This window comes from Podarcis melisellensis (assembly GCF_964234715.1).
Source record: "Podarcis melisellensis genome assembly, chromosome: 8".
NCBI lineage: Eukaryota > Metazoa > Chordata > Lepidosauria > Squamata > Lacertidae > Podarcis > Podarcis melisellensis.
Genome location: NC_138540.1, coordinates 33,989,010 through 34,016,877, shown reverse-complemented (window position 1 = coordinate 34,016,877; position 27,868 = coordinate 33,989,010). Strand labels below are relative to the sequence as shown.

General features: G+C 44.2%; 1 protein-coding gene across 5 annotated transcripts; it reads left to right on the top strand.

Annotated features, from left to right (window-relative positions):
• Positions 1 to 1,247: 1,247 nt before the first annotated feature.
• On the top strand, positions 1,248 to 24,949 carry SIAH1 (siah E3 ubiquitin protein ligase 1). 5 transcript variants are annotated; one of them, XM_081924103.1, is made up of 2 exons: positions 1,248 to 1,371; positions 22,886 to 24,949. In XM_081924103.1, exon 2 carries the CDS (start codon positions 22,888 to 22,890, stop codon positions 23,734 to 23,736), a length of 849 nt encoding a protein of 282 aa, XP_081780229.1. In that variant the 5' UTR covers positions 1,248 to 1,371; positions 22,886 to 22,887; the 3' UTR covers positions 23,737 to 24,949. The 5 variants fall into 5 exon arrangements, with proteins under 5 accessions (XP_081780229.1, XP_081780227.1, XP_081780230.1 ...); XM_081924101.1 differs by lacking the exon at positions 1,248 to 1,371 and adding an exon at positions 13,634 to 14,214; XM_081924104.1 differs by lacking the exon at positions 1,248 to 1,371 and adding an exon at positions 13,644 to 13,882.
• Positions 24,950 to 27,868: the final 2,919 nt, after the last annotated feature.

Here is a 27,868-nt window from a genome sequence, read left to right as displayed (position 1 = left end):
GAGCCAAACAAAAATATGATAAATGTATACGATGTGTTCTGGAGTGCGGGTGGCGCTGTGGGTAAAACCTCAGTGCCTAGGACTTGCCGATCGCATAGTCGGCGGTTCAAATCACCGTGGCGGGGTGAGCTCCCGTCATTCGGTCCCAGCTCCTGCCCACCTAGCAGTTCGAAAGCACCCCTAAGTGCAAGTAGATAAATAGGTACCGCTTTCTAGCAGGAAGGTAAACGGCGTTTCCGTGTGCTGCTCTGGTGCCGGTTCGCCAGAGCAGCTTCAGCACGCTGGCCACGTGACCCGGAAGTGTCTGCGGACAGCGCTGGCTCCCGGCCTCTAGAGTGAGATGAGCGCACAACCCTAGAGTCTGTCAAGACTGGCCCGTACAGGCAGGGGTACCTTTACCTTTACTAGATTTGCTGCTGTTGTCCCTAAAATTGTTTTTATATGCAGATGCGGTTTCTGTATACATAACTTCTACATACATCATTACTGCACATTGCAAATCGCTTCTAGAGGCCTCATGGGAAGCAAATAATAATAATAATAATAAATAAATAATTTTGAAAGTTTATTAAAATTAGCTTGAAAGTTAATTTCGTAAACATTTCTGCCTTAAATGGTTAAACTTTACTATTATTTCCTGTTATTTAAATATCACAGGCCATTATCATTATTAAAGGAGATCCCAAGTTAACAACCATATATTTCAAGATTAACTAGGTGAGAGGAATAAATCTTGTCTCACCTCAGTGAAGGATGAGGTACATCCAAAAGCTGAGGAGGCGGCGCCACAAATCCATCTAATTCTAGCCTCCCTCCACCTAACGCCGCTCATTCCGTCAGGCGAGGTCTCGTGCGCGTGCGCAAGGAGAGCGAGCCAGCTCTCTCTTTCTGAGCTGCAGCTGCTGCCCTTAGCCGGGGTGCGCGCGCACGCGCGAGGGAGAGGGCAGGGTAGGGTGTGTGTGCGAGCGCGCGTGCGCGCGCAACCGCTGGAGAAAGAGAGCCGAGCGCGCTCCCCTCCCGGCCTAGCGCTGGTGGTGGCGGCGGTAGAGGGAACGAGCGAGCGAGCGCGGGGTCGCTCGGCCGGCCGCCTATTTAACTCCCCCCACCCCCACCCCGCTTTCTCCCAAGGCTGGTTCTTCCTCCGTTTTATTTTCGTGTGTGTGAGTGAGTGTCGTTTTGGCGGCCATCGTCGAGATAAGCCCGCCCGCCTTTTACTCCTTCTTTTAACCCCCTTTTAAAAAAATCCCCTCCATTCCCCTCCCCCCGGTGCTCGCTTCGCCAGCTCATAGCGCCCTCCTCACACGGTCCTCTCGCGGCCCGTCCGGGGGTGGGAGCCAGGCCGCGGCTCGCCGCCCAGCCCAGCGCCCACAGGTGAGGAGGCAAAGAGTGAGAGGGAATGTGTGGTGTCGCCGCCGCCGCCGCCTCATGCCGGGCCCGAGCAGGCCTCGCCGCGGCCTAACGGGAGTCTGAGGAGAAGTGGCGGCGGCGGCGGCGGGCCTGAGTGCGAGCGGGTGGGGGGAGTCCGGAGGAGGGGAGGCCCGCGGCTCGCCTCCTCGGAAGGAGGGTGGGTGGGCTGACTGGCTTGGTCGGATTCCCAGGCCCCGCCGCGCGCAGGCCCCGCTCCGCCTCCCTCGTCTTCTTCCCTTTGTGGTGGAAGAGAGGGGCTGGCTGGGCGGCCGGCCGGCATCGCCTGCTTGGCTTCGGGTGTCCTTTTGTGCTGAGTTCGGAGGGGAGGCAGGCCTCGGCGGCACAAGAAACAACAGCGTGGCTTCGGCGGCGGCCTCCTCGCAGCCCTCAGCCTCGTCTTCCACAGTCACCGCTTCAGTGGCGGGGAGGAGGAAGTGCGAATGGGGGGGGGGGGAGCGGCCCGTGCGGCGCGGCTTCCTCGGGAGCAAAGCCCCGCAGCTTTCAAGAAGCGGCGCTTACTCTTGAGGAAGTCTGACAGCCACGGTGTAGTCGTGTTGCTGCTTAGGGAGCAAGCCCCGCTGCCTTCAGATGTAGCGCTTGCTCCCGACGAAGGCCGGCAGCCACAGTCTGTTGTTGCTGCTGTTAATGTTTCTAATAAGGACTAATAACTAAGTAGGACTGACGCCAAAAGGTCGTGCAAAGCCACGTGCAAAGTTTTCAGGTTCCCCAGAGCTCTTCCTCAGTCAAGATGTTAAAAGGAAACTAGTGGCAGTGGGTGAGAAAGGGGGAATGGTGATCCCAATGATGTTTGCTGCCCAAAACTTGTGTGCAATTTGTAACGGTCTTTCAGGTGGAATGCACGTGGTGGCTAGATAGATGTAATGATATTAGCCACACTTGCCACCGTACAAGATGGCAGCATGCACGGGGGAGGGGTGTACTTGGGACAAAAGAAGCAATGAAGATAGTTCCCCATTTTTGGGTGTTTGGAAATACACATTTCACTTACTGGGTTCTATCTGTAGAGCACACTGGTTCTTTGGTGTGTGGGGAGAAAGCAAGAAGAAAGAGAAACAGGTTAATTGTGGATTGGAACGTTAAATGATGAGTGTGACACTGGAGGGTTAAGCTGCACTTTCTCTCTTACCTTTCTCTCTAGTTTTCAAAACTTATTGGGAGCTGATCACATCTCTCCACCCCCACTTCCCTGATCCCCAGATGTTTGACATCCCTTATGTGGACAGTTCCTGACATCAAATAAAATTGGCAGGGATGCTGATCCCCTTTCCTTTCTAACGAAAATGCAAGATCTGCTGTACAAGTGTTTACTTAAAACTGCCATTATATCCTGTATGCCTTACTCTCCAGTAAGTGTGATTAGGATGCAGCCCAATATTAGGATGCAGCCCAATATCATAATCCACTGTGTTCAAAATAACTCCCATTGTTTTCAGTAGGACTTAGTCCCAGCTAAGCATGCATAGGATTGTAGCCCTAGTTGTAACTGCTGCTGAACTTTCTAATCTCCCTACCTCTCCTTACCAATTTATTACACCAGAGATCTTAAGAGGTAGGGACATTCCTCATCTTGTATCTACATCTCAGTTGATCTGTTTATTGCACACTTATTTTCCCTGTTTAAATTCCTAGTTTGTGATATGTTTCTGCTTGTTTGTCTCCGCCCTTTTTATGTTCTACAATGCATCACCATGCATTGTTATATGTACATAATGATATGTTATTACTTTACCTGTGTGGAGTGAAGGCATTACATAAAATACGGAAAGGGCTGTTTATGTTTAGTGTACATTTTTTACTGCAGAGGTGGTTCCTGTTCTTGTGTATTGTGGGGAAGTTCAAGACTGGTTTTGAACTGTGGAAACTTGATAAATTAGGGGCAATGTGGCCTTAGAGAAACTGTGTGCAAGTGGTAAAGATAGGAGTATGGAAATATATAACACATCTTGCCACTTTCAATTTCTTTTTTTAAAAAAAATCTTTAATACATGTATCATGAAAATTGCCTGTGTAGGCTTCCTAGCTGTATACCAGGGGTTGGCAACCTAAGGCCCATGGACTGGTAGCGGCCCACGGGGCTCGTCTATCCGGCCCATGGTGCTGCCTGCTCTTACTGGCGCGGCGCGGGGACCGCCAGGTTGATGGTGCCTGTGCGCACACGCTATTTCTGGCGCACATCCGGGTCGAAGGAGTGCCGGAAATAGCGTGTGCGCACGGGCTCTCCTCCGACCCGGAAGAGCACGCGTGCATGCACACACGCTCCAGCCCATCTGACAGACAGAGTGTGGACCGGCCCATCGTTCGGTAAGCTTGCTGACCCCTGATGTATACAGAGAAATATGGCATTTTCCAGAATAAAGAATAAAATCATTATTTGCTTTAATCATATATGACAGAAGTGGACAATTGTGTAATAACACTCTTTAAAATGCAAGGTTCTATGCTGTTTGTGGGTTTGTTTTTTACATGTTTGAGACATGACCTAGTTCTTCATGTTCTCCCTATAGATGCTGTATGCTTACTTTTAAATCACTGCTTTTTCGAGTATGGAATAGTTGATTTGGTATTGTGACATCAACCTTGCATGATGACTTTGTTCATGAAGTTAAATAACAGTTGGAAAAGCAGAAAGCATTGGGCCACCTGTGTATAAGCAGACTTCTTGTGAAATAGCTAAATAATATTAAACATTCATGTAGTTTTATTCACCTGTTCAAAACACCTGGCACATTATTTGATAATCCTTAATATAACATTGCAGGATAGTATAGTCCCAATATTATTATCCTCATGCCGCATATGGGTCTGAAGCTATGAGATAGTGGTTTGCCTAGGGCCACTTTTTAATCCCATGGCAGAGGTCAGATTTGAACCTGGGTCTCTGACTCTTAGTTACTGAACTAAACTAGTCCTCTATAATTAAAGCTTGGATTTGTGAGGGTCATTGTGATGAAAGAGTTGATGATTTCATAAATTTAGTATAAAAGAAAGGTTCTAGAGAAAGATAGATAAGATTGGATGATCACTAAGCAAATATGGACTCTGCATACATTACAACAATTTTAATTGCTTCTTTTCATGTGTCTGAATTTCCCCCCATCTCTTAATTGGGTTTAAAGAAGACTGACATATTGTTCCTTTCCTGTGTTGAAATAATCATTATCTAAGAAAATAGCAATTTGTCATCATGTGTGAAACGGTGCTGTGAGTAAAAATATGAAATGTGCCAGAAACAAAAAAAAGTCTTCCAAATGCCATACTGCAGTTACCGGTGGTAGTATTGGCACATTTGCTATAAAATATTTTCATTGATTACAAAATAGTTCAGAAGCCTAGGGCAACATAACTGCAGTCCTGTCCTCTGTTTTTCTTGTACTAAAATTATAGAGAAACTGAACTTTTGGTAGTCCAATAAATTAGTTGTTTGTACCAATCAAGAACTGAACTAGCCTAGCATAAGGTGGTTAGGATAGTGTAACCTAAAAAAATTGTATTTAATGTGGGTCTTATTACAGGGTTAGTTACAAAACTTTCTTTAACTGACATCAAAGTGACGAACAACCTTCACTCAAATCAACACTTTCATGTAGTTCAGAGCAATATGCAGAGATGCTATGATTACTGCTATATTAGGTGAGAGAAGTAAATATGTGGTACATGTTTCCCACATCCCCTAGTGATGATAAAAAAAACTCTGTTGCAGGACTTATCTGGGATCACTGGAGATTTCTGGTGTTTTCTGTAATAATTTGATTTATTGTTCAGAGACTGCAAACAGAATAGGTGAGTGCAGATGGCATAAATGCTTCTAACAAGCAGAAAATACACTATCCCATTAGTCCCCAGTGAGAAGCACCCCTGCACCCCAATATACTTTCAGCTCTTAACAAAGTGCTGTCAGATAGGTTGTAAATAGCTTATTTAAGTGTTTATACATTTATAAAACACTGATTTAGCAATATTTATTTAATTGCAAAAGGGCGCCTAGAAACTCCATTGTGGTGACCATAACCTACGGTTAAGGCGCCATTTGACTTTTAGCTTACATATCTGAGTTTCTAACACTGCTGGGAGGGGAAGGGTCTGCTTTGCCACCACAGGAAAGACACTGGTGAAGCAGCACCCAACAGGATTGAACCCTGCTCATCTGATAATAGGCAGATGTGGTTTGAGGCAAGTGGCCTTGCTGGCCAAATTGCATCCCTGACAGACAAAGATTTGGCCCATGGGCCAGAGGTTCCCTACTTCTAAAGTAGCTCTTTTTCAATTCAAGGCTTATAGTTGCCTTTTAAAATACTTTAAAGTATATTTTATGCAAGTCCCTTTTAGTTCTTTTGATTCATTTTGCCTCACTAGCCCTGCTTTTTCTTGGGGAGATTATGGCATGAAGTTACATATTTTCTCCTAATTGTTTTTCCCCCTGCTTGTTTGGTGTATGTCGCATTTGCTGCTCACATAGCTTAAAATGAGAAAAGCCTGAAAAATCCTAATGGAGCAATCAAACTATGTTAGATGGACAAGGGACCATGCAGGCAGTAGATTTCCCAGTGCCTCTGCCAATTTTTTCATGAGCATCATTTGGTTTCATGGCATTACTTACACAGGGGTAAAGAAAAAATGTTTCTGATTTTTAGGTACCTGAGGAACCAGGCACTCAGAACACTGAGATTTTAGTCCTGACTTAAGTTCATTTCTGATGTTAACCATCATACCTAAGGACAGATAGTTTCAATAATAGAGTCATGTAATAAATGGTGATCGCAGAAATTCAAATACATGAGCCATATTGGGATAGTTGTGTGACTGAATTTGAGCACAATTTTCAGCGCTTGAAAATGTCGTTGAAAATATTTGCTATCCCATGTTAAAATGTATGCACAACTTTAAAAGCAAGTAATCTGGTGCTCTTGGGGGTCTAATATGAGAATGTGTATTGCCTGCTTTTATTCCACAGTGCTAAACAAACGTAATGGGAGGAAGTTGCACACAGTAATGGAACTTGCTTTGAAACAAGTGCAGTTGGGATGAAAACTTTTATTGAAGTGAGCACTTATAAAATGGCATTCTAAGCACAAAAAAACCCAACAACCCCACCTCCAAATTATTTAAGAGCCCTGGGAATTGTTGCTTGTAGTGAAGTGGATAGAGTATCTGACCAGGAGCTGGAAGAGCAGAGTTCAAATCCCCACTCAGTCATGAGGCTCACTGACCTTAGGCCACTTATTGCCTCTCAGACTAATGTACCTCACAGGGTTGTTGTGGGGTTTGTATGAAGAGGGGGACAACAACATAATCACCTTGAGCTTCTTGGAGAAGAAAAGGTGGCCTTTAAATTAAGTTTAAAAAACAGCAAAGCTGCCTGAGGGTTATTTTCAGACCATTGTAGCACTGTTTTTCATGATTTCTTGCTGCTGTAAAAATGAAGTTACAGTTGTTGAATCTGTGAATCCTGTGCATTTAACTGAACATAATATGTCTAACACCAGAAACCACTTGGGCTCACGTGAAATCTATCCATTTTTAAAAATTATTATTAGTAGCTAGTCATTTTAATGATCTGTACTGCTTTTAATACAAGGGACACGGGTGGCGCTGTGGGTTAAACCACAGAGTCTAGGACTTGCCGATCAGAAGGTCACGTTTTGAATCCCCGTGACGGGGTGAGCTCCCGTTGCTCGGTCCCTGCTCCTGCCAACCTAGCAGTTCGAAAGCACATCAAAGTGCAAGTAGATAAATAGGTACTGCTCCGTCGGGAAGGTAAACGGCATTTCCGTGCACTGCTCTGGTTCGCCAGAAGCGGCTTAGTCATGCTGTCCACATGACCCGGAAGCTGTACACCACCTCCCTCGGCCAATAAAGCAAGATGAGCGCCACAACCCCAGAGTTGGTCACAACTGGACCTAATGGTCAGGGGTCCCTTTACCTTTACCTTACTGCTTTTAATTGCTTTTATTTTACTATTCACAGTCCTGATACCTTATGAGAGGGTGGGATGGATGGATGGATGGATGGATAGATAGATAGATAGATAGATAGATAGATAGATAGATAGATAGATAGATAGATAGAAAGAAATAAGGTGTGGGGAGAATTCTAAGCTCTTGGAGAATGCTTTTCTGCTAGCTCTTATGGTTTTGGTTTTGATACATAGATGGCATAATTCAGAGTTTCTTGTTGACCTTAAGAGGTTGTGGTTCATGCTGGGCCCAAGCTGTTTAGGACTTCAGAAGTCCTAACTAGCTCTTTGAATTGGGTCCCTGTGCTCTCTATTATCTGTTAAGTCAGTTTGTTTATCATTCTAGCTGTGATGCAAGGCGAAGTAAATACTTCTTGCATCATGTAAGCCACTAGATTAGACTAATAGCATTAATGTAAACACTCTTGGCCCAAGTACTGAGAATTTCATGTTGCATTTCAAGAACTTTTCACAGAAAATGTAGTTATTTTAGGAAAGGAGCATTCCAGAAAATACATGCAATATTTAAATGGGTTCTCTTATTCATAAATCTAGTTTAATCTTTTTTGTTCACTTAGAATACCCATGCACTTGTATAACAATACGGGGCCCTTATTGCATCTTAAGTTTTGAAGTGAACTAGAATAGACTTTTAAGATTCATCTTGGGATTCCTGAAAAGGCACCATACCTTTAAATGAAGAACTGAAATAACTATTTTACATTTTTAATTAAGGTGCCTTTGAGAATTTTTTAATAACTCAACCACAGTCTTCAGTGGAGAAGTTGGTGAGAGACCGCAGATTAACATGATTGGTGTCAAATCTGCATCATGCTTGATATTGTAAAGATATGTTATATCCAGCCATGGCTTTTTGATAGGTGTCATCTGTATCATATTCCATACTTTTTCAAAGGTGCAGTAGTTTTTCTAGGTGTGGGTGGGCTTAAGTGGGTAGGACAGATTGGTGAAAATTGGGTGCTCCACTTTGAAGATGTGTTTCCCAGGTCTAGGGTTGCAGTATTTTGAAGAGCAAAAAAGAGGACATATTTGCCGACTTCTACTTTTAACTATGGATCACTAAAATGAAAAAGAAGAAGTGTCCTGGAAAAAGAGGACATATGGCCACCATTAGATACTATCCAAGATGGATGCAAATACAGTGGTACCTCGGGTTAAGAACTTAATTCATTCTGGAGGTCTGTTCTTAACCTGAAACTGTTCTTAACCTGAGACACCACTTTAGCTAATGGGGCCTGCCGCTGCCATCGCCCCACCGCCACACGATTTCTGTTCTCATCCTGAAGCAAAGTTCTTAACCCGAGGTATTATTTCTGGGTTAGCAGAGTCTATAACCTGAGGTACCACTGTAAGGTGTGTGCCACTGATAGGCAAGGGAAGAGTCCCCACCCACCTCCCCAGTCCTGACTGTATACCGTATCTAGGCCCAAACTTCTGCCTGCATCTGTACAGCTACATGTACCTTTGGCTCAATAGGCTAGTGGTATAACCAATCAAACAGTGCTCTTGGGATCTAAATAGGCATTGCAGTGTACACTAGAAAAAGTCTGTCTTGTACTCTGAACATGATTTATAGCAAGCTTTCCAAAAAGGTTGGACACTTCTGTGCTATAAATTGCTAGCAGTCTGTTGGAGTTTGAAGGTTCTTTGCAATGGCTGTAGTCCTGCAAGCACTGCTATAGCCACCATGCAGGTGTAACTCTCACTAACAGCATCAAGCTTATTTTGTACTTTGTATATGCAGGGCTTGAAAATGTGCCTTTGCCCAAGCCTATGCAGGCAGAGTATTGCTGCATCCAGAGAAAATGCAGCAACACTACTGTGACATAAGTCACAGAAGGAATAGCATGTCCTGCCCTGGCACTGTTTTGTCATTTCCCCTGGGGTGGGATAATGGTGTCTACATCGCTCTGTTTTCCCACCCTGTCTTGTCTCCTCCACCCAGAGCTTGTCCTCACATGCAGGGGATGTACCTAACTCACCAAGAGTTTGAAACCCATCTGCTAAGTATTGCCCTATGTATTTGAATATTATGATATAACTTTCCTTTTTGATCTAATGCATGTACTGAAAACTGGAACTTGATGCGAAGTTTCCTGACTGATAGGAGTTCAAGAAAACCCATAATTATCTCTCCTGAGGCTTTTGTGTTTGTGTAATACAAAAATAACTAAACTACAGTGGTTCATTAACACATTTCATTACTGGGTTAGTGTTTTGAAAGGAAAATTGGTAGGATATATAGTCTTAAATAAGACATGCATTAAAATTTAAGAGTTGCAACAATCCATACCCATTGTAGTCAGATCTGTCTTGGTCTATTATTATACAGACTTCTGGATAGTAGGCGGATTAAAAAGAAATCATTACTATTTTGGGAAATATTTCTTACTTATTTTCTCCATTTCACTTACAGTGTGTTGATATATACCGTAAGTCAAATACATTTGGACTAGGTTTAAAAATATTGGCTTAACTTCTATTTAAGAGTGGGGGGAAGCACTTAAGATTGTTTTTATCTAGTGGTATAGATGGATGTAGCCTGGGGGCACCCCACCCCCGTTCAAGTAAAACAATAGAAATACTTAACTAATAGTCCAATCAGGTTAGTTCTGCCCCCCAACAAAGTCCTGCCCCCCCAATCCTGGCTGCACCCATGGTGTTATTTTCATTTTGTTAAATATTTTTTTTAAGCCTGCACATGAATAATTGTGAGAGTGTGTGCCAGTGTGTATTGGTGAGTGGATACTTGCATTTCCTAGTTCCATGTTATTGAACGTCCTCGGTTGTGTTTTGATACAGAGTTAAGGTAGTTAAATGTAGTTGTTTTTATTTTATTTATTTAACAAAATGTAGCTACCACTTGAATATTATGAAACCTGTAAGTGCTTTAAAGTAACTATTGTTTTTTTCAATTATAAGAAGCCCTACATAAAGAATGCATTGCAGTAATCCAATCTTGAAGTCACCAGTGCCTGAACTACTAGGGCCAAGCTCTCCCAGCCCAGGAATGATCATAGCTGTAATACCAGATATAGCTAGTTAAAGGCACTTCTAGCCTTTGAGGCAACGCAGACTTCCAGTGACAAAGCTGGATTAAGAAGCCCTCCAGACTCTCTATCAGGAGGTGTGCAATCCTGCCTAGAACAAGCAGTTGACAAATTTCTTGGACACAGGAACCATGTTTCCAATTTGTCAAGATTAAAGCCCAGTTTATTGTCCCTCATACTTGGTTCACTTTTTAAATACCTAAGAGGTGAAAAATTATACAAACAGTCACAATTTTAAATTATCCTAAAAGAACAAGATAATCAAAACTCCTAATATAGAAACATTATGACTACAACTATTGAGCTCTTTGACGTAGAAGATTAAATTGAATTATTTATATAATTATACATTGTGTCTGCAATCCCAATGCCACTTATCTGGGAGTAAGCTGCATTAAATTCAGAAGGACTTACCGTACATTTATTATTATTATTAGCAGTAGTAGTAGTAGTGGTAGTAAAATTTGTATTACTGCCCTTCATTCATAGATCTCAAGGCAATTCACAACATAAAAATACGAGATAAAAAACACAAAATAAATAACAAAAACAAACCTTGTCTTGTGTGGGGAAAGCCTGCAGGAGACTTTTGCTCACATTTGCTTGAACACAAGCAGCCTGTAAGGCCTTGTGGTGGCAGCCTGCAAGGCCATGTCGCAGCGGGAGGCAGATGCAGCAGCGGCCTGCAAGGTCATGTTGTCGTGGAAGAAGTGGTGCCAGCCTGGCACTAGTGGCACAATAACCAGAAGCCTGTGAGGCCTTGCCCAGCCGCAGGAGGAGGAGGCCTGTGAGGTCATGTTGCTGTGGCAGCAGAAGCAGCAGCCTGCAAGACCTTGTGGTAGCAACGGGAGGTGACGGCGGTGGTCAGGCGGTGACAGAATCAACACTGCCATGGCAATTCAGTAGTAGCGGTGGCAGCTTATGAGGCCTTGTGTCAGGGGCACAAAAGTGGCGGTTTGCAAAGCTGCTCAGTGGTGAGAAACGGCAGTGGCTTTAAAGGCCTCACCAAGGCAGGCCGCTTCTGCTGCCACCTCCCACCTCAGTGACATGACCTCACAGACTGCTTCTGCCATTACATCCCATCACCATCATGAGGCCTTGCAGGCCACCCCAACTTCTGCCTCATCATGCTGCCACAACATGGCCTCGCAAGTCGCCTCCATTGCTGCTGCTGCCTCCCACTGCCATGAGGCCTCGCAAGTTCCTGATTATTGTACCACTGCTGCCAGGCTGCCACTGCTTCTACCACCACTTCCCGTTGCCACGGCAAGGCCTTGCATGCCACCACAACGTCTGTCGCCACCTCCCACTGCCATGATAGGGCCCCGCAGGCTGCTGCCACTTCTGCCACTGGCTCCCTGAGGCCCTGCAGGCCACCTCTGCAACAAGTAGTAGCAGTTGCCAGGACGTTACCCTGTTCGCCTTTGGATAGTTCCATCCTTATTTCAACATCACAATATATTGGTATATCACAATTTTTAGCTAGTGATATATCACAATTTTGAAAACCAGATATCCTCTAGTCCTACTCATTAGAAGCAAAGAAGAAAAGCATCTCTGCCCACTTTCTCTACACCGTGCATCATTTTATACATCTCCAACTTACACCCCACTTTTTTTCTGAAGCTCAGTATCTCAAAACATAACTTTTCCTTGTACTGTAAAAGAGTTGCTCCAGTCCCCTGATCATTTTAGTTGCCATTTTTCACACGCAGAAGTCCTTCATTATCTTGCCCAGCTTCTTGAAATAGGTGATCAGAACAGTAAATGGCAGCACAATTTGGGAGCTAGACAGACACAGTGAGCAGTATGGAGGTCTGAAGGAGGAAATGACACTTAAAGCTTTATTGCCTTAAAAGGAGAGGGAGTGTGGCTATCCTGATAATTAGCTGGTTGCTGGGAGCCCTCAGCCCCCTTTTAAACTATGTAAAGAGCTCTTTAGCAATTTGTAACAAGGCCTGAAGTGGCTTAATAGCCAGAAATGTGCTTCTAGCCCCTCAAATCCTCACCATGCTGCACTTGAGCTTGCAAGACAATTAACACATTCGTTAGCTGTTTGCCAATTTTCTTATGACTTAATTAGTTGATCATATACATTCCTTAAAGTGTTTAACTAGGCAGGAGTATAGGCCTAAAGATGAACCTGTTGAGCTTGGGGTGGTTTCTTCCATGTGTCATTGCTGTGCAGCATTGTGGTCAGTACTATCCCTGGCATTTTGTGCATAGTAATTGTCCTCTGTTGACTGCATGGTCTGTGTCTCCAGGCTGCAGGCACTATCCTCCCTTTCCTTGGTACAGAATTTGGGTTAAGGCTAGACACTGGAATTTTGTCAGCAGAAGTTCCTCAGTTTAGTTTAGGCTCATTCCTCTATTGGTATCTGTTAAATCTCCGTGGAGTTTCCTGCTCATGCTATCCCAGTTTTTTAAAAATACTCAGGGTGTATATAAAGACCTTTTATGGGAAGGTCCATAGTTCAGTGGTAGAGCACATGCTTTGCTTTGCATGCAAAATGCCTAGGGTTGAGTTCCTGGAATCTTAGTAGGGCTGGGAAAGATTCCTGCATTAAACCGGAGAGTTCTGCCAAGCAGTGTGTAGACAATATTGAGTTAGGTAGACTAATAGTATGATTTGGTAGACGTCAAGATTCCTTTGTTTCAAAACATCAGCTGTGCAAATTACCAACATTCTTAAGAGTTAAAGGGGCAGATCCAAATCAGATACGTAGTAAACTGTTTTACTAGATGGTTCAAGTCCATTGTTTTGACTCTGCCTACCAGCCTGTCAAGTTTGACTCATTCACTCGAATTTTGCTCCATATTAATCCTGCTGTGCAGGAAGGACAGTAATTGAACTCTGTCAGCTGCTTTTGGAGACAGCTTAATCGCTGGAGAGGGAGGGGCTGGGGGTGGATGGGCCGGCGCTCGTTTGCCTCCCGCCTCGAGAGCGTCTTCCGGGCGAGCAGTGACCAGGATCGTCCCTTCGTAGCGAAGGAAGGACCAAGCCTCTTTTCCCGGCGCGACCTTTGCTGCGCTAAGCAGTCTCCCTTGGCGGATGCTTGCTTTAGCTGGCTGCAAACGGAGTCCGGCTGATCATGTGAGGCAGATCTGCCCGCCCAGCCTCCTTCCCTCTCTGGGCCCAAGCAGGATACCGCCTCCTCGATCTCACTGGCTTTAGGAGGAGCTGGCGGAGAGTGAGCTCAGGCTTTCTTCGGCGACCAATAGCTTTGCCACACGAGGCTTCGGACTGAACTCGGGAGTTGCTGCTTCTGCTTTTGGATGTGACCGTGCGCCTCCCTCTTGGGTTTGGGCGCAGTTGTTTCCAGTTCAGATTCGCGGGGGCTCCGGAGATCGCGCAAGAAAAGGAGTTGGGTGGGGGTCGAAATTCGGGTCTCCATCTTAGGAGGCTTCCTAATCAAAGTGGATCTAATTGGTGAGACTTTCTGCAGCTTCTTCACACTAGCACGTCTTTCACTTTGGATTACTTCGGAAACTTTCATTAAAGGAACGCCCTTCCCTTGTTCAGGGAGCTGCCTGCCTCGCATGGATTTGTGCCCCCTTCTGGGTATTGTTTTCGCGCCGGCTGTCTCTAAGCCTTGGCGTTTCCAGGAGGGGCCTCTGTTGTGGATTGTTTTTGTTTCTATGGAGAAACGCAATGAGCTGTTCTACTCCTCATGACGGGGAAATCCGCCTTCAGTTTTTTATACGCATGGAAAGGAGTCCTTGATACATGCCTGCCAGGAAATAAAACCAGCAAAAGAAAAGGTAGCATTTCTTACACTGGCATTATTAGGCGCTGGACCTCAGTGAGATTTGTGAAAGCCATCAGTTGCTTGGGATATCGCAAATGGTCAATTTTCCTTGTTTGGCACTGTATCATAAACATCTTTAGTTTTTCACTTGATGAGTACACTAGCTTATCCTGTAATCTTAAAGAGCTATCAGAAATAGGTTTGTTGCCCATGTTTTATTTTTCTTTACATTCACTACACGTTTGGAATGTAGCTCCCCTTCCCCCTCAAAACCCAACTACTACTGGGGGAAACATACTGTAAGAATGCTCATCATATAATCCATGCAGGTGTTTGCCCTCTTTTCATTACCAAGGCACCTGTTAAGGAAATCAGATTTGGAGGCTGGATTTGAATGCATTTTCCTTCTTGAACCCCTACCAAGTTTTGATCCAACATTCAAATGCTTCTGTTTACTCAGCATGATCAAAATATTTTGGGGAAACAAGGTACGGAATTTTAGTTTGTTTGCCTGCACCTGAACTTTTTATAGAGTTTTTCCTTTCAGCTGGAGCAGACATTGTAGAAATACTTTGCACAGTGGAATTTGGGGATGTACTAGTGAGAAGTTGGGCTCCTCATGTGATAATCTGATTCTGACATGGATTTTTGTATTGCGGGTATCAAGACACAATATGAAACTTTAGTGCAATCAAAGAGCCACATAAAATTTATGGATGTTAGAGATTGTTGCAGAATTGGGCGGGATCTGGCAGGCTCCATGATGGTGGGACAGGATCCAGCACTTACCCACACGTGTGTGTGTGTGTGTGTGTGTGTGTGTGGTGTGTGCAAAACATACTTAGTGACTCACAGGCTACCCTGGATTTCCTTTGTTGTGTAGAGATCCACTTTCTGCCCCAAGCAGCGCAGGCTGTTGCATATATGTCCACTTCATATTTATCTGTGTTATTCCTGAAGATTTGTGTAAAGGTTTATGTGGGTGAAAAAGACCTTGGTTGTAACTTCAGCTGTAATTAGTTGGTGTGAGCACTGCTCACTTTAATTTTTATTCTATGGAATTAATGTAGCAGAACAATTAACATGGCTTTAAAAAATAGACACAATGAGAGTCAACTTGAATGTCTTTTTCCTCTTGCACTATTTGCCCTGTGTTAATAAAGGAGATGGTGACAAAGTAAAATAGGTTTTATTTACTTCCTTGAATCACAATATAGTGTCCAAGCCTGCAGCCAGAACTTTGTCAAGAGCGAGGGCAATGGTTCCAAGCTGGTGCTGATGAAAATAGCTATCACTACTACTTTTTCTTTTCTTTTTTAAAACAGCAGCCTTGTGCATTGTAGTAGAGTAGCAGAGGTGAATAAAACTCTCAGATGGCTATCAAAAAGTACAGCAAACTCCAACATCTGGTTGTGTTCCTTTGGTGACTTCAGGATTGACTATTTCACTGCAGAAGCATCTGTACACACAGTTCTGTTGCAGTTTTGTTTATGTTGTTCTTTCCCTCCCTCCTCTACTCCATTTTCTTCTGGTTGCTCACTACTTCACCCTGCAAAAATTTTGTGTTTACTATGCAAGCCCTTGTAATGCAAAGGAGGCATATGTACTTAGAAAATACATGACTGTTGGTCAGTAGCTTCAACACTTTAATTCTGGTCTCACAGGGATGCTTACAACTAATTCAGATTTAACACCAAATTACCTGTAGTAAAGTGTGGACACGGCGATGGGCTAACTCTGGCTGTCAAACAGTGATAAGGTATTCTTGTGAGCACAGCTGTAGTTTAAAAAATGGGTCATTAAGGGGGGTGGTTTTTTAAATCAAGCTTTTAGATCTTAACAAGTGACAACTCAGACATAGGTACAGTATACCCAGTAGAAATTGAGAAAGGTGCATCAAGGTCTAATACTTTATGACCGAACTGTTAGTTCTTTGGTTCTTAGAGAACAAAGGAGACAGGCTCTATTGATTGAATTGCAGTACATTTGGTGCTACTCAAAGAGATAATTTGAATCTTTCAGGCTTTTATTTTATTTTTTGTGACAAAATTCATACGATTTGAGTTTTGTTTGGGGTTTACAGATGTCTTATGAAACATATAACAAGTCAAAACAAATTCTCATATTAACTTAAATTGGAGGTAAAGTTTGCACAGTACACTTGGTAAAACCAGCAGTTTCAGTTAGATCTTGCCTAGTAGTCAGAGCATTATGGTGTTGACTTCAGTGTTCACAGAACAAGGCCGCTTCTCTTCTAGCAAACCCTGCCAAAAGGAGAGATGAGACATTCTGAGTAACTGTAAGCAAAAACTCATAAACCTTTTGTACTAATATATTCAGTATAAACTACAGGTGTTTTTGGTGTTCTGTTGTGAGGGACCACCCAGATGCAACATTCTGAACTGGCATAGGGTAAATTTGCTTATCTTTTGAGGTTGTGGGTTTTAAAAAAATTAGAATGAGTTGTCCGCGTTAATATTATAGGCTCCTGTCTTATTGATTGATTTTATATATCAAATAATTTCAAGCAAAATATCATACCTTTTGTCCTAAATCACAGGATAAGTTGCAACAATGAATACATAAAACAATCAACCATGAAAAAAAAGAAAAAGTCAACTGTACATAAAATAGTATTATGATTATATATTTATATAATTATATATGATTATATATATTATGATTATACTTGTCACTTTTTGCAACGCAGCTTGCAGTACAAGAACAAACATTAAAACCAAACAGAAGAATAAGACTAAAACAAGAACCTTAAATGCTCATTCATAAAAATATATAAAAAGGACATATCCAACCTACCCCACTAAAAGGATGAACACAAAAGTTGGCTAAAAACAACCACCACCTTCCAATTTAAGAGTCAAATGCCTGGGCAAATAAAAACAATGTAATAGTTCCAGGCATAACCCCCTGGGGAGAGCATTTTACAAGTGGAGTCTCTACTGAAAAGGCCCATTCTTTGTATCTTCACTCTGCATCTCCCTTAGAGGGACACATAGTGAAAGGTGATGGAATGCAGGGTCCAGGTTAGTTCATGTGGAGAGAGGTGGTCATTTCGTTATTGGGGTACTGAACTGCCTAAGCCTTTGTAGGTCAAAACCAAAGTTAAACTTGGCCACCAGTGCAGTTGTGCCAAAATTGATGTTATGCTCAAACTGTCCTGCAATTTGGCAGCTGAATTTTGCACTAGCTGTGGTTTCCAAATCATTTGAGGGAACTCAACCACACAACACATTGCACTAATCCAGCGGTCAGCAATTTTTTTCTGCAGGGAGTCGGTGCACTGTCCCTCAGACCTTGTGGGGGGGCTGGACTATATTTTGGGAAGCCCCTCCCCACTGACTCCCCTCCCTTCTCTACAGCACTGGATGAGCCCCAGTGGCTGCTTACCTATGCCTTGCAAGTGGCAGGGGCTGGCGGCAGGACGATGAGTGGCGCGAAAGGGCTGGCTCCGGAGAGGGGCTGCTTAAAATGGTGTTCAGCCAACCGCGGCTCAACAAAGCCCAGCCCCCTTTCTCCTCTAGGCAGGGCGGGGAGAAGTCAGGAGGAGGGAGGGAGGAGGTGCCTCCGTGGTGTGTGTGAGGGGAGGGAATGGCGCAGCCCGAACGATCAGAATCCCTACCCCAATCCACTCGGCAATTCCCGGACCGTCCATGGGCCAGATCCAGAAGACAGTTGGGCCAAATCCGGCCTCCGGGCCTTAGTTTTGCTGACTCATGCACTAATCTAACCTAGAAGTTACCAAAGTGTATGCAAAACAAGTTAGCCTATCTGGCCAGAGAGGGGCGTAGATAGTTCGCACCACTGAGGCCACTTGTGCCTCAAGCTATGTTACTAGAGCCAGAAATACCCATGAGCTACATGCCTCCTTCACTGAGAGTGTATCCCTACCCAGATCAGGCCAAGCCCCACCCATGCAATCTGGGAACAGTCTGTCAGCATTAGCAGGTTCTGGGTCCTTGTTGGATATTGTAATTTTACTCATATGAAAATGTTTTGAGAGTTGGCCCATAGTAAAACTAGTTGATTTCTTCGGTCTTCTAGGAATGAGTTCCATAGATAACTGAAGGTTCTGATTGGGCCTGTAAGATAGTTGGGACAACCTGGTATTTGCCAGTGGATATATTTATTGCATTGCAGATTAATTTGGTAAAAAGTGAAGCAATGTGCTTATGTCTAAATGGTCATTCAGAGTTGAATGTGAATTGTTCAGTGGTGTATTCAAATGTGTGAGGTAGCTGAGCTTGCCTGTTCTGGTGCCCAGCTTCTAAGCATATGCGTAGTGGTAATTACCTTGCAAGGCTTACAAGATGGGAAGATGGGGATGCCGAAATGAACATTTGACTCTTCCCACATTGGATTATCTACATGTGTGCGCTGTCAGGTGATTTAAAATGATTTGGTCATAAATTGTAATCTGTGTACAAATAAATTATTCTGAAGGAAATGGTATTTTGTTTTTAGATGCGTACATGTGTCACAGGGGGCAGCATTTGCAAAGAGACATTCCTTACTGTCTGAGATAGAAGAAATGTCTGTTCCAATATGTTTTTGTAAGCAAAAATAATTAGCTCAGTGTGCCTATATGCATGTGTACACAGAAGTAAGGCCCACTGTGTTAATGGGAATTACTCCCTACAAAGTGTGATTAGATTCTTGAAAGAATCTGCCTATCAATTAATTGGTGGCATATTTTTATTCAAAATATTTTAATTGCTTGATCCATACCATTAATTGATTTAAATACTTGCAGTTCTCTGTTCACTAAAAATGCACCATAAGTTTCTCAGTTCCCAGTGAACCTTTTAGCAGGCTATTAAGGTTAGCTATAGTCTCTAAGGTATGTAATAGCATTGCAACCACACACAAAAAATGTAGCCAGATGGTTAGAGACTTTGTGAAAATATTTTGACTAATGTGAAAAACCAATTGTAAGCTATTACCATGCTTGAAGTGTGAATAGTACAAAACGTTTCTATTTTAGTCTGCTTATTTTTTTAAAAAAAGATGTTGCTCTCCTATCTTTAAAACAACACTATATGCAAAGTATGTGTCGATACATACACCAGGAATTTTGTCATTCTTTTTCCTTGTAACGTTACTGCTTGTCTTTAAGTGAGGTAGAGATTTCTGTGCTGCAAATGGCTAAGCAAAATTGCTAATTGCTGCTCAGAGTACAGTGGTGCCTCGCAAGACGAAATTAATTCGTTCCGCAAGTCTCTTCGTCTTGCGAGTTTTTCGTCTTGCGATGCACGGTTTTCCATAGGAATGCATTGAAAATCAATTAATGCGTTCCTATGGAAAAAGCCTTCCCCCGACCTCTTCTGGCGGGCGGCATTTTAAAATCGCCCGGGACAGCGGAGGACTTCTCCGCTGTCCGGGGCGATTTAAAAGCCCCTGGGAAGGCAGGCAGGGGGGACAAAGGCTTTCCCGCCCGGCCGCCCGGCTTCGGGACATCGTTCCGATGCCGGGCGGCTGGGGGAGGCGTTCCTGCCCCACCGCCCGGCATCGGGACGATGCCCCGAAGCCGGGCGGCTGGGGGAGGCGTTCCTGCCCCACCGCCCGGCATCGGGACGATGCCCCGAAGCCGGGCGGCTGGGGGAGGCGTTCCTGCCCCACCGCCCGGCATCGGGACGATGCCCCGAAGCCGGGCGGCTGGGGGAGGCGTTCCTGCCCCACCGCCCGGCTTCGGGACATCGTTCCGATGCCGGGCGGCTGGGGGAGGCGTTCCTGCCCCACCGCCCGGCATCGGGACGATGCCCCGAAGCCGGGCGGCTGGGGGAGGCGTTCCTGCCCCACCGCCCGGCATCGGGACGATGCCCCGAAGCCGGGCGGCTGGGGGAGGCTTTCCTGCCCCACCGCCCGGCATCGGGACGATGCCCCGAAGCCGGGCGGCTGGGGGAGGCTTTCCCGCCCGGCCGCCCGGCTTCGGGACATCGTTCCGATGCCGGGCGGCTGGGGGAGGCTTTCCTGCCCCACCGCCGGGCATCGGGACGATGCCCCGAAGCCGGGCGGCTGGGGGAGGCTTTCCCGCCCGGCCGCCCGGCTTCGGGACATCGTTCCGATGCCGGGCGGCTGGGGGAGGCTTTCCTGCCCCACCGCCCGGCATCGGGACGATGCCCCGAAGCCGGGCGGCTGGGGGAGGCTTTCCCGCCCGGCCGCCCGGCTTCGGGACATCGTTCCGATGCCGGGCGGCTGGGGGAGGCTTTCCTGCCCCACCGCCCGGCATCGGGACGATGCCCCGAAGCCGGGCGGCTGGGGGAGGCTTTCCCGCCCGGCCGCCCGGCTTCGGGACATCGTTCCGATGCCGGGCGGCTGGGGGAGGCTTCAAAAGCCGTCCGGGGGCTTTTAAATCGCCCCGGACAGTCCCGGGGCGATTTAAAAGCCCCCGGTTAGGTAGGCAGGGCCTGCCTTCAAAAGCCTGCCTGCCTTCAAAAGCCGTCCGGGATAGCGGGAAGCGCTTCCCTGCTATCCCGGACGCTTTTAAAATGCTGGCGGTGGGGAGCAAAGCCTTTCGCCCCCGCCGGCCTTCCTGGACCTCTTCTGAAGTCCGGAGGGGGGGAAAAGGCTTTGCTCCCCACCGCCAGCATTTAAAAAAAGGTCCCCGAGATTTCCCTATGGGCTTTCGTCTTGCGATGCAAGCCCATAGGGAAAATCGTCTAGCGAAGCGTCGCAAAAACCAAAAAACCCTTTCGTCTTGCGGGTTTTTCGTCTTGCGAGGCATTCGTCTAGCGGGGCACCACTGTATATTGAGTAAGAACTTTGAATGTATCAAGGATAAGGTTTCCTGAATAGCACAAAACTTAACTAGAGAAGCTGTTATGTTTTTAAGTAGACACTAATTAGTCTGATTTTTGAGATGGTGGAAAGAATCACCTCATCTCTGAGATCATTAGCAGTTGCCCACTGTTGCATGCCTCAGGGATTTTTCTTTGTGGGGTAAATATATGCAGTAAAACAAACCAGCTTACTGGTCACTTACAGGTTTTGCTTGCAGTTGTTATGACAGAAGGATTGTGACTGCAGTCCTGTGTTTTTATACATTGTTCAGGGTGTGGCTACAATCACAGGTTTGATGTATCCTACATGTAGAGAAGCTCTCTTGGCATTTGAGTTTCAGGAGCATTTTAACTCTGAGATACTACTTACTCAAACAGACTGTGTTACTCCATACAAAACCTGAATGTCTGTACTACTTATTAACGCCATATGACTAGTTGCTAGGTAAAGGTAAAGGTACCCCTGCCCGTACGGGCCAGTCTTGCCAGACTCTGGGGTTGTGCGCCCATCTCACTCAAGAGGCCAGGGGCCAGCGCTGTCCGAAGACACTTCCGGGTCACGTGGCCAGTGTGACATCGCTGCTCTGGCGAGCCAGAGCTGCACACGGAAACGCCGTTTACCTTCCCGCTAGAAAGCGGTCCCTATTTATCTACTTGCACCCGAGGGTGCTTTCGAACTGCTAGGTTGGCAGGCGCTGGGACCGAGCAACGGGAGCGCACCCCGCCGCGGGGATTCGAACCGCCGACCTTTCGATCGGCAAGCCCTAGGCGCTGAGGCTTTTACCCACAGCGCCACCCGCGTCCCATGACTAGTTGCTATATAAGACTTTTTAATACCCTGCTTAAACTTCATTGGTGCTTTGGCTGTAGTCCAGACACAGTTAAGTTAAACACACTTAACTTCCACTGCTTCCACTGAGACCTAGACGCAGACATGAGCATGAACTTGATGGTGGCTTTTATGTTTTAACGCAGATCACATCAGGTTCTGTTTTCAGACATTGTGAAATGTGGTAATATTTAGCATTTATTGGGTCCCCTGGTGAAATTAATTTCAGGGGAGACAAAAGAAAACACTTTTCACACAACAAATTAATGTATGGCATTCCCAACCACAAGATGTGGTGTTGACCATGGCTTAGATGGCTGTTAAAAAATAGATTAAAACTCATTTACCCTAAACCACCTTATTAGATGCTCTAATTAAGCAGTATTCCGTTACAACTATCTCATCCATTTCTTTAGTTACAAATTATTAATAAATAATTGTGGTTAAAATGCATATTCCAATATATTATATATTGATTGCAATTCAAGTAACATGTGATGGTATTATTATTATTATTTATTGAATTTATATACTGCCCTATACCCGGAAGTCTTAGTAAAGCCTCCCCAACATCTATCCTCTTAGATGGCTTTGAAAAAGGATTGGAAAATTTAATGGAGAATTGGTCTAGCTAAGTGGAGCATTTATGATCAGAGGCAGTATCACTGTAAATACCAAGTTTCTGGGGAAGTTGGCATATAGGATGGGTTACTGTCTTCATGCTGTGCTTGTTACCCTTCTGGAAGCTGTGAGAAATAAATGCTGGACTAGATGGACCTACAAGCCCTGTTGGATTAGACCAAGCTTTCCTAAACTTGATCTCCAGCAGTTGTTGGGCTACAACTTCCATCATCCCCAGCTAGCAGGACCGGTGGTCAGGGATGATGGTTCAGAAACCACTGGAGACCTAAATTTGGGAAACCCTGGATTAGACCATTTTTACATTTAGTAAATGTGTCAGATTCTTCCCCCCCCCCCCAACAAAAAATAGGCTTGATTGTTTTCTTTTGAAAGAAGGGGCTTTACAAATGTGCTCATTTTGTTTTGCTTTCTTACAGAAATGAGTCGTCAAACTGCTACAGCGCTTCCCACGGGTACCTCCAAGTGCACACCATCACAGAGGGTGCCTGCATTGACTGGCACCACCGCTTCCAACAATGACTTGGCTAGTCTCTTTGAGTGTCCTGTCTGTTTTGACTATGTACTGCCACCTATTCTGCAGTGCCAAAGTGGCCATCTTGTTTGTAGCAACTGTCGTCCCAAGCTCACATGCTGTCCGACCTGCCGAGGCCCACTGGGTTCAATTCGCAACTTGGCTATGGAAAAGGTTGCCAACTCTGTACTGTTTCCTTGTAAATATGCCTCCTCTGGCTGCGAAATCACTTTGCCCCACACTGAAAAAGCAGACCACGAAGAGCTTTGTGAATTCAGGCCTTATTCGTGCCCATGTCCTGGTGCTTCTTGTAAGTGGCAAGGCTCTCTAGATGCTGTCATGCCTCATCTCATGCACCAGCATAAGTCAATAACGACGCTACAGGGAGAAGATATAGTTTTCCTTGCTACAGACATTAATCTTCCTGGTGCCGTTGACTGGGTTATGATGCAGTCTTGTTTTGGCTTTCACTTCATGCTTGTATTGGAGAAACAGGAGAAATATGATGGTCACCAGCAGTTCTTTGCAATTGTACAGCTGATAGGAACACGGAAACAAGCTGAAAATTTTGCTTATCGACTTGAGCTAAATGGTCATAGGCGACGATTGACTTGGGAAGCAACTCCTCGATCAATTCACGAAGGGATTGCAACTGCCATCATGAACAGTGACTGTCTAGTCTTTGACACCAGCATTGCACAGCTTTTTGCAGAGAACGGCAATTTAGGCATTAATGTGACGATTTCGATGTGTTGAAACCGCGATCTGACGTTTTCAGGCCAGTGTCTAAAAACAACCCACAGCATTCAGTTTCATAGAACAAAGGTAAACATCTTTGACTGCCAAATGTGAACAATTTGGTAGGGAGAGGTTAGCATATATGAAGGTAAATTAATAGGAAGGCTATTAAAGTACAGGAAACAGTTGCATGTAATAACACTAATATATTTAAAATAAGTCAGCAGTAAACCACTGAAAATATATATATATGCGTGTATGTGTATATATATATATATTCTACCCAAAATGGGCATCTTTTTGTATTAAGAACTGATTGAATGAAATGTGTTGTAAAATAATTCTAAACTTGTTTGTAGATTGATTGTACGTTTGGAACAGATACTGTTTTGTGTTTAATTTGTATTCTTTTCCTTTGACTGACAAGCCATGCAAGGCGGTCCAGTCTCTGGCCGCTACTTCCCCCTATTCTTCCTCCCCTCCCACTGCGTAAGTCACTACATAGTATTGCTGCTGTTCTTGTGTAAATTTTCTGTGTATTTGCTAATTTTTATTAACTTCTAGTTTTTCATTAAATAAATGATTTTTTTCTTTTATGTAATTCAGGTTTTTCCTTTTTCCTTTTTTTTTTTTTTGACCCTTTGAGATTAATTACAGGTGTCCATTTCCTGATACTTATAATTACTTATGGTAAAGTGTATACTTCTGTATGTTTGGTATCATTTTTAGGGGGGTGCAATCCTGCCACTGGTTATATAGTACAGATAAGTCCTGTGGACCTATATGGAACTTAAACCTGAGTAACTCTGCAAAGGATTGAAGTCCTTAGTCTCTTTCCAGTAGTTCATTCAATGATACTGTTGTTCATTCAGCTATTTTTGTGAACATAACAGTGTCTAAAAAGGGGCAACATTGAACTGATTCCTAAAACGGCTTCTTTTAAATTGTAGATGCCGTTGTATTTTGAGTTCAAGCATAACTGCAGATTTGTTTGAGAATGTTCTAATTTAAAAAAGTGGAAGGTCAGGCACATTTTCAAATGACTTTAGAGACCTTTAGACATTTTGAAGTCATTCTTGTATTTATTGGTTGTGCAGTACAAGAAGGCATTGTCTATACAGTATTTGTAACTATAAATTACAGACCATTTGTTTAAATGAGGCAGTTGAAATAAGCTGTTTTTGGTCTTTTTTAAATTCTGTCATTAAAAGAATTCCTGGCAAACTGAAAACTCTTTTAAGTGAATTTTTTGCCTTAACGGGATAGAAGCTCACTTGAATGCACCATTGCTCAGAATTCCTTGTTCCTTTGTCCAAGGATATGCTGCCTGTTCTTGCACAAGAGGAACTCTAATAGTGTTCCTAGCTCCTAGAGGAGTTCTCAGTGGTGGTGGTGGTGGTGGTAGTAGCAGCCATTCTTTGACCTGACCTTTTTTCTGGAACATTAATGGTTGGGATTTCTGGGATTCAACATGCAGGGCTTAGTGCTGCATCTACTTTTCAGAAATGTCAACCCATGTGATATTTCTTTTGTGTTTACTTTTGTTTTGCCAATGGGATCTGTGCCAAGGCTCTCTTAATTTTTTGTGCGGATTACACAGATGAAGACTCTGCATGTCTTAAAAGTTATCCTGAGGGAAGTGCTTGTGAAAGATTAAAAGTAATCTATAAGAATTCCTTTAATAGAAGGGTTAGGCAGGAATCAATGCAAGAATGGGAAATATTCTTATCTGTTCAACAGCTGAAATAGCACTGTGGTGGGAAGGGGGCCTAGAAGGCTGCTGGATGCAGATGAGTGAGGCACAAAAAGAACCTCATTTCACCAAGACCCACAAGGCATGCTTCAGCACAATGCAGATATGGAACTGGGAGGAGAGAGGGTTTGAATACACTGTATGAGGGGTGCTTCTCCATGTCTGCTGTGGCTGAATCAGTCTTGTAACTAAGCTCAGGAGAGTTACTAATCTGTCATAGGCTAGCAGAGGATGGCTGTAGAGCTTTCTGTGCTAGGTGAGGTGCCAGTGGGTTTTCCATTCTCTGGCAGCCCAATGATTTCTATACTTTGTGTAGAGGAAGAATGAAGCACTCTCCTTGGTAATCAGCCCAGTCACTCTCCCACATCAAAGTACTTAAATACAAGGCTGATCCTGCCCATTTCCCCCCAAAAAGCTGCTATGTTATATGTAAATATTTAGTAATCTAGAATTAAATAGATTGCAATTTGCTTTAACAGGATATTGACTGCTACTAATTAGTTTTGACTTCAAAGCAGGTATGAAATGAGCAGCTGCATTAAGGTAAGTGCCATTCAGCCTGTTGCCTATTAAGCTTGCTTAAAAATACTATCTTCTACCTAAAATACTCAAACCAGGAAATCCAGGATACCACATCATCTCAGGTATTGGCACTATTACTGTGGGTGTTTCCGGTTATATGGACTCTGTTCTGAAACAATATGCCATCAGTGCTCCCAGCTACGTATGTGACACCACAGATTTTCTGAGGAAAATACAATCTTTGAATAAGCTTCCTAAAATATATATACTAGCCACTATGGATGTGGAATCTCTGTATACCAACATCCCACACAACGATGGTTTACAAGCTATAAGGAACACCATTTCAGATAAAATCACAGCAGACTTTGCTACCAAACTCTACCATTTTGTCCTTACCCACAACAACTTCAAATTTGGTGATGACCTGTTCCTCCAGATCAGCGGCACAGCAATGGGCACCCGCATGGGCCCACAGTATGCCAACATCTTCATGACAGATTTAGAACAACGTTTCCTAAACTTGTACCCACTCAAACCTCTCTTGTACCTGCAATACATTGATGATTTTTATTATCTGGACACATGGTCAACAGACCCTGGACACCTTCCTCCAGACAGTCAATGACTTTCACCCACTATCAACGTAACAGTGAACCAATCTATGCAATAAATACATTTTTTGGACACTATTATAAAAATACAGGATGGGCGTATAGACACCACTTTATACTGTAAACCAACTGACCGACTAACATATCTACATGCTTCTAGCTACCATCCCAAACATACCAAACAATCCATTGTATATAGCCAGGCTCTACGTTACAGCTGCATCTGTTCCAACTCTACAGACAGAGACTCTCTACAGCAAACCCTTTTAGAACTAAAATACCCACCTGATGAAGTTAAACAACAGATCAACAGAGCCAGACTGATACCCAAAGAGAACTTGCTGCAAGACAGACCCAAAAAAGAAAATAACAGAACACCACTAGTAATCATATACAGCTCCCAAGTTCAAACAGTTCAAGGCATCATCAGAGATCTACAACCTCTCCTAGACAATGACAGTTGTCTTTCTCAAGCTCTGGGAAGAAGACCTTTCATTGCCTACAGATAGCCACCCAATCTTAAACAACTCCTCACCCACAATAATACAACAACCAGACTTAACATGGGCACTGGTACCAGAGCCTGCAATAAACCCAGATGCCAACTTTGCTGCCACATACACGTGGACCACACCATTACTGGCCCCAACAACATCAAACATACCATCTCAGGACTATTTAATTGCTCATCTAACATTGTGTATGCCATCAAATGCCAACAGTGCCCTTCAGCTCTCTATATTGGACAAACCAGCCAAACCCTACGCCAAAGGATAAATGGACATAAATCTGATATCAGGAATAACAAGACAGAGAAACCAATAGGAGAACACTTCTATCTCCCAGGACAATTCTATACAAGATCTCAAAGTAGCTGTCTTATTACCAAGAATTTTAGAAATTGACTGGAAAGAGAAGTTGCTGAATTGCAACTTATTACTAAACTTAAAACCATGGAGAGACCTGGTCTGAATAAAGACATTGGATTCTTATCTCATTATACCTGATAAAGCTATTTTTAGCCATCTCACCCCTTGCTTTTTCCTGTAAGACCAATTGCAGCCGTTAACAGGTTTACCACACCTATCGGCCAATCACCCATTCCCACCACCCTTCTGAGTAATACCCCTCCCCACCCTCTCACTATATATCAGGGTCTGGTGACTTCTGTTTCAGTGTATCTGAAGAAGTGTGCATGCACACAAAAGCTCATACCAATAACAAACTTGGTTGGTCTCCAAGGTGCTACTGGATGGAAGGA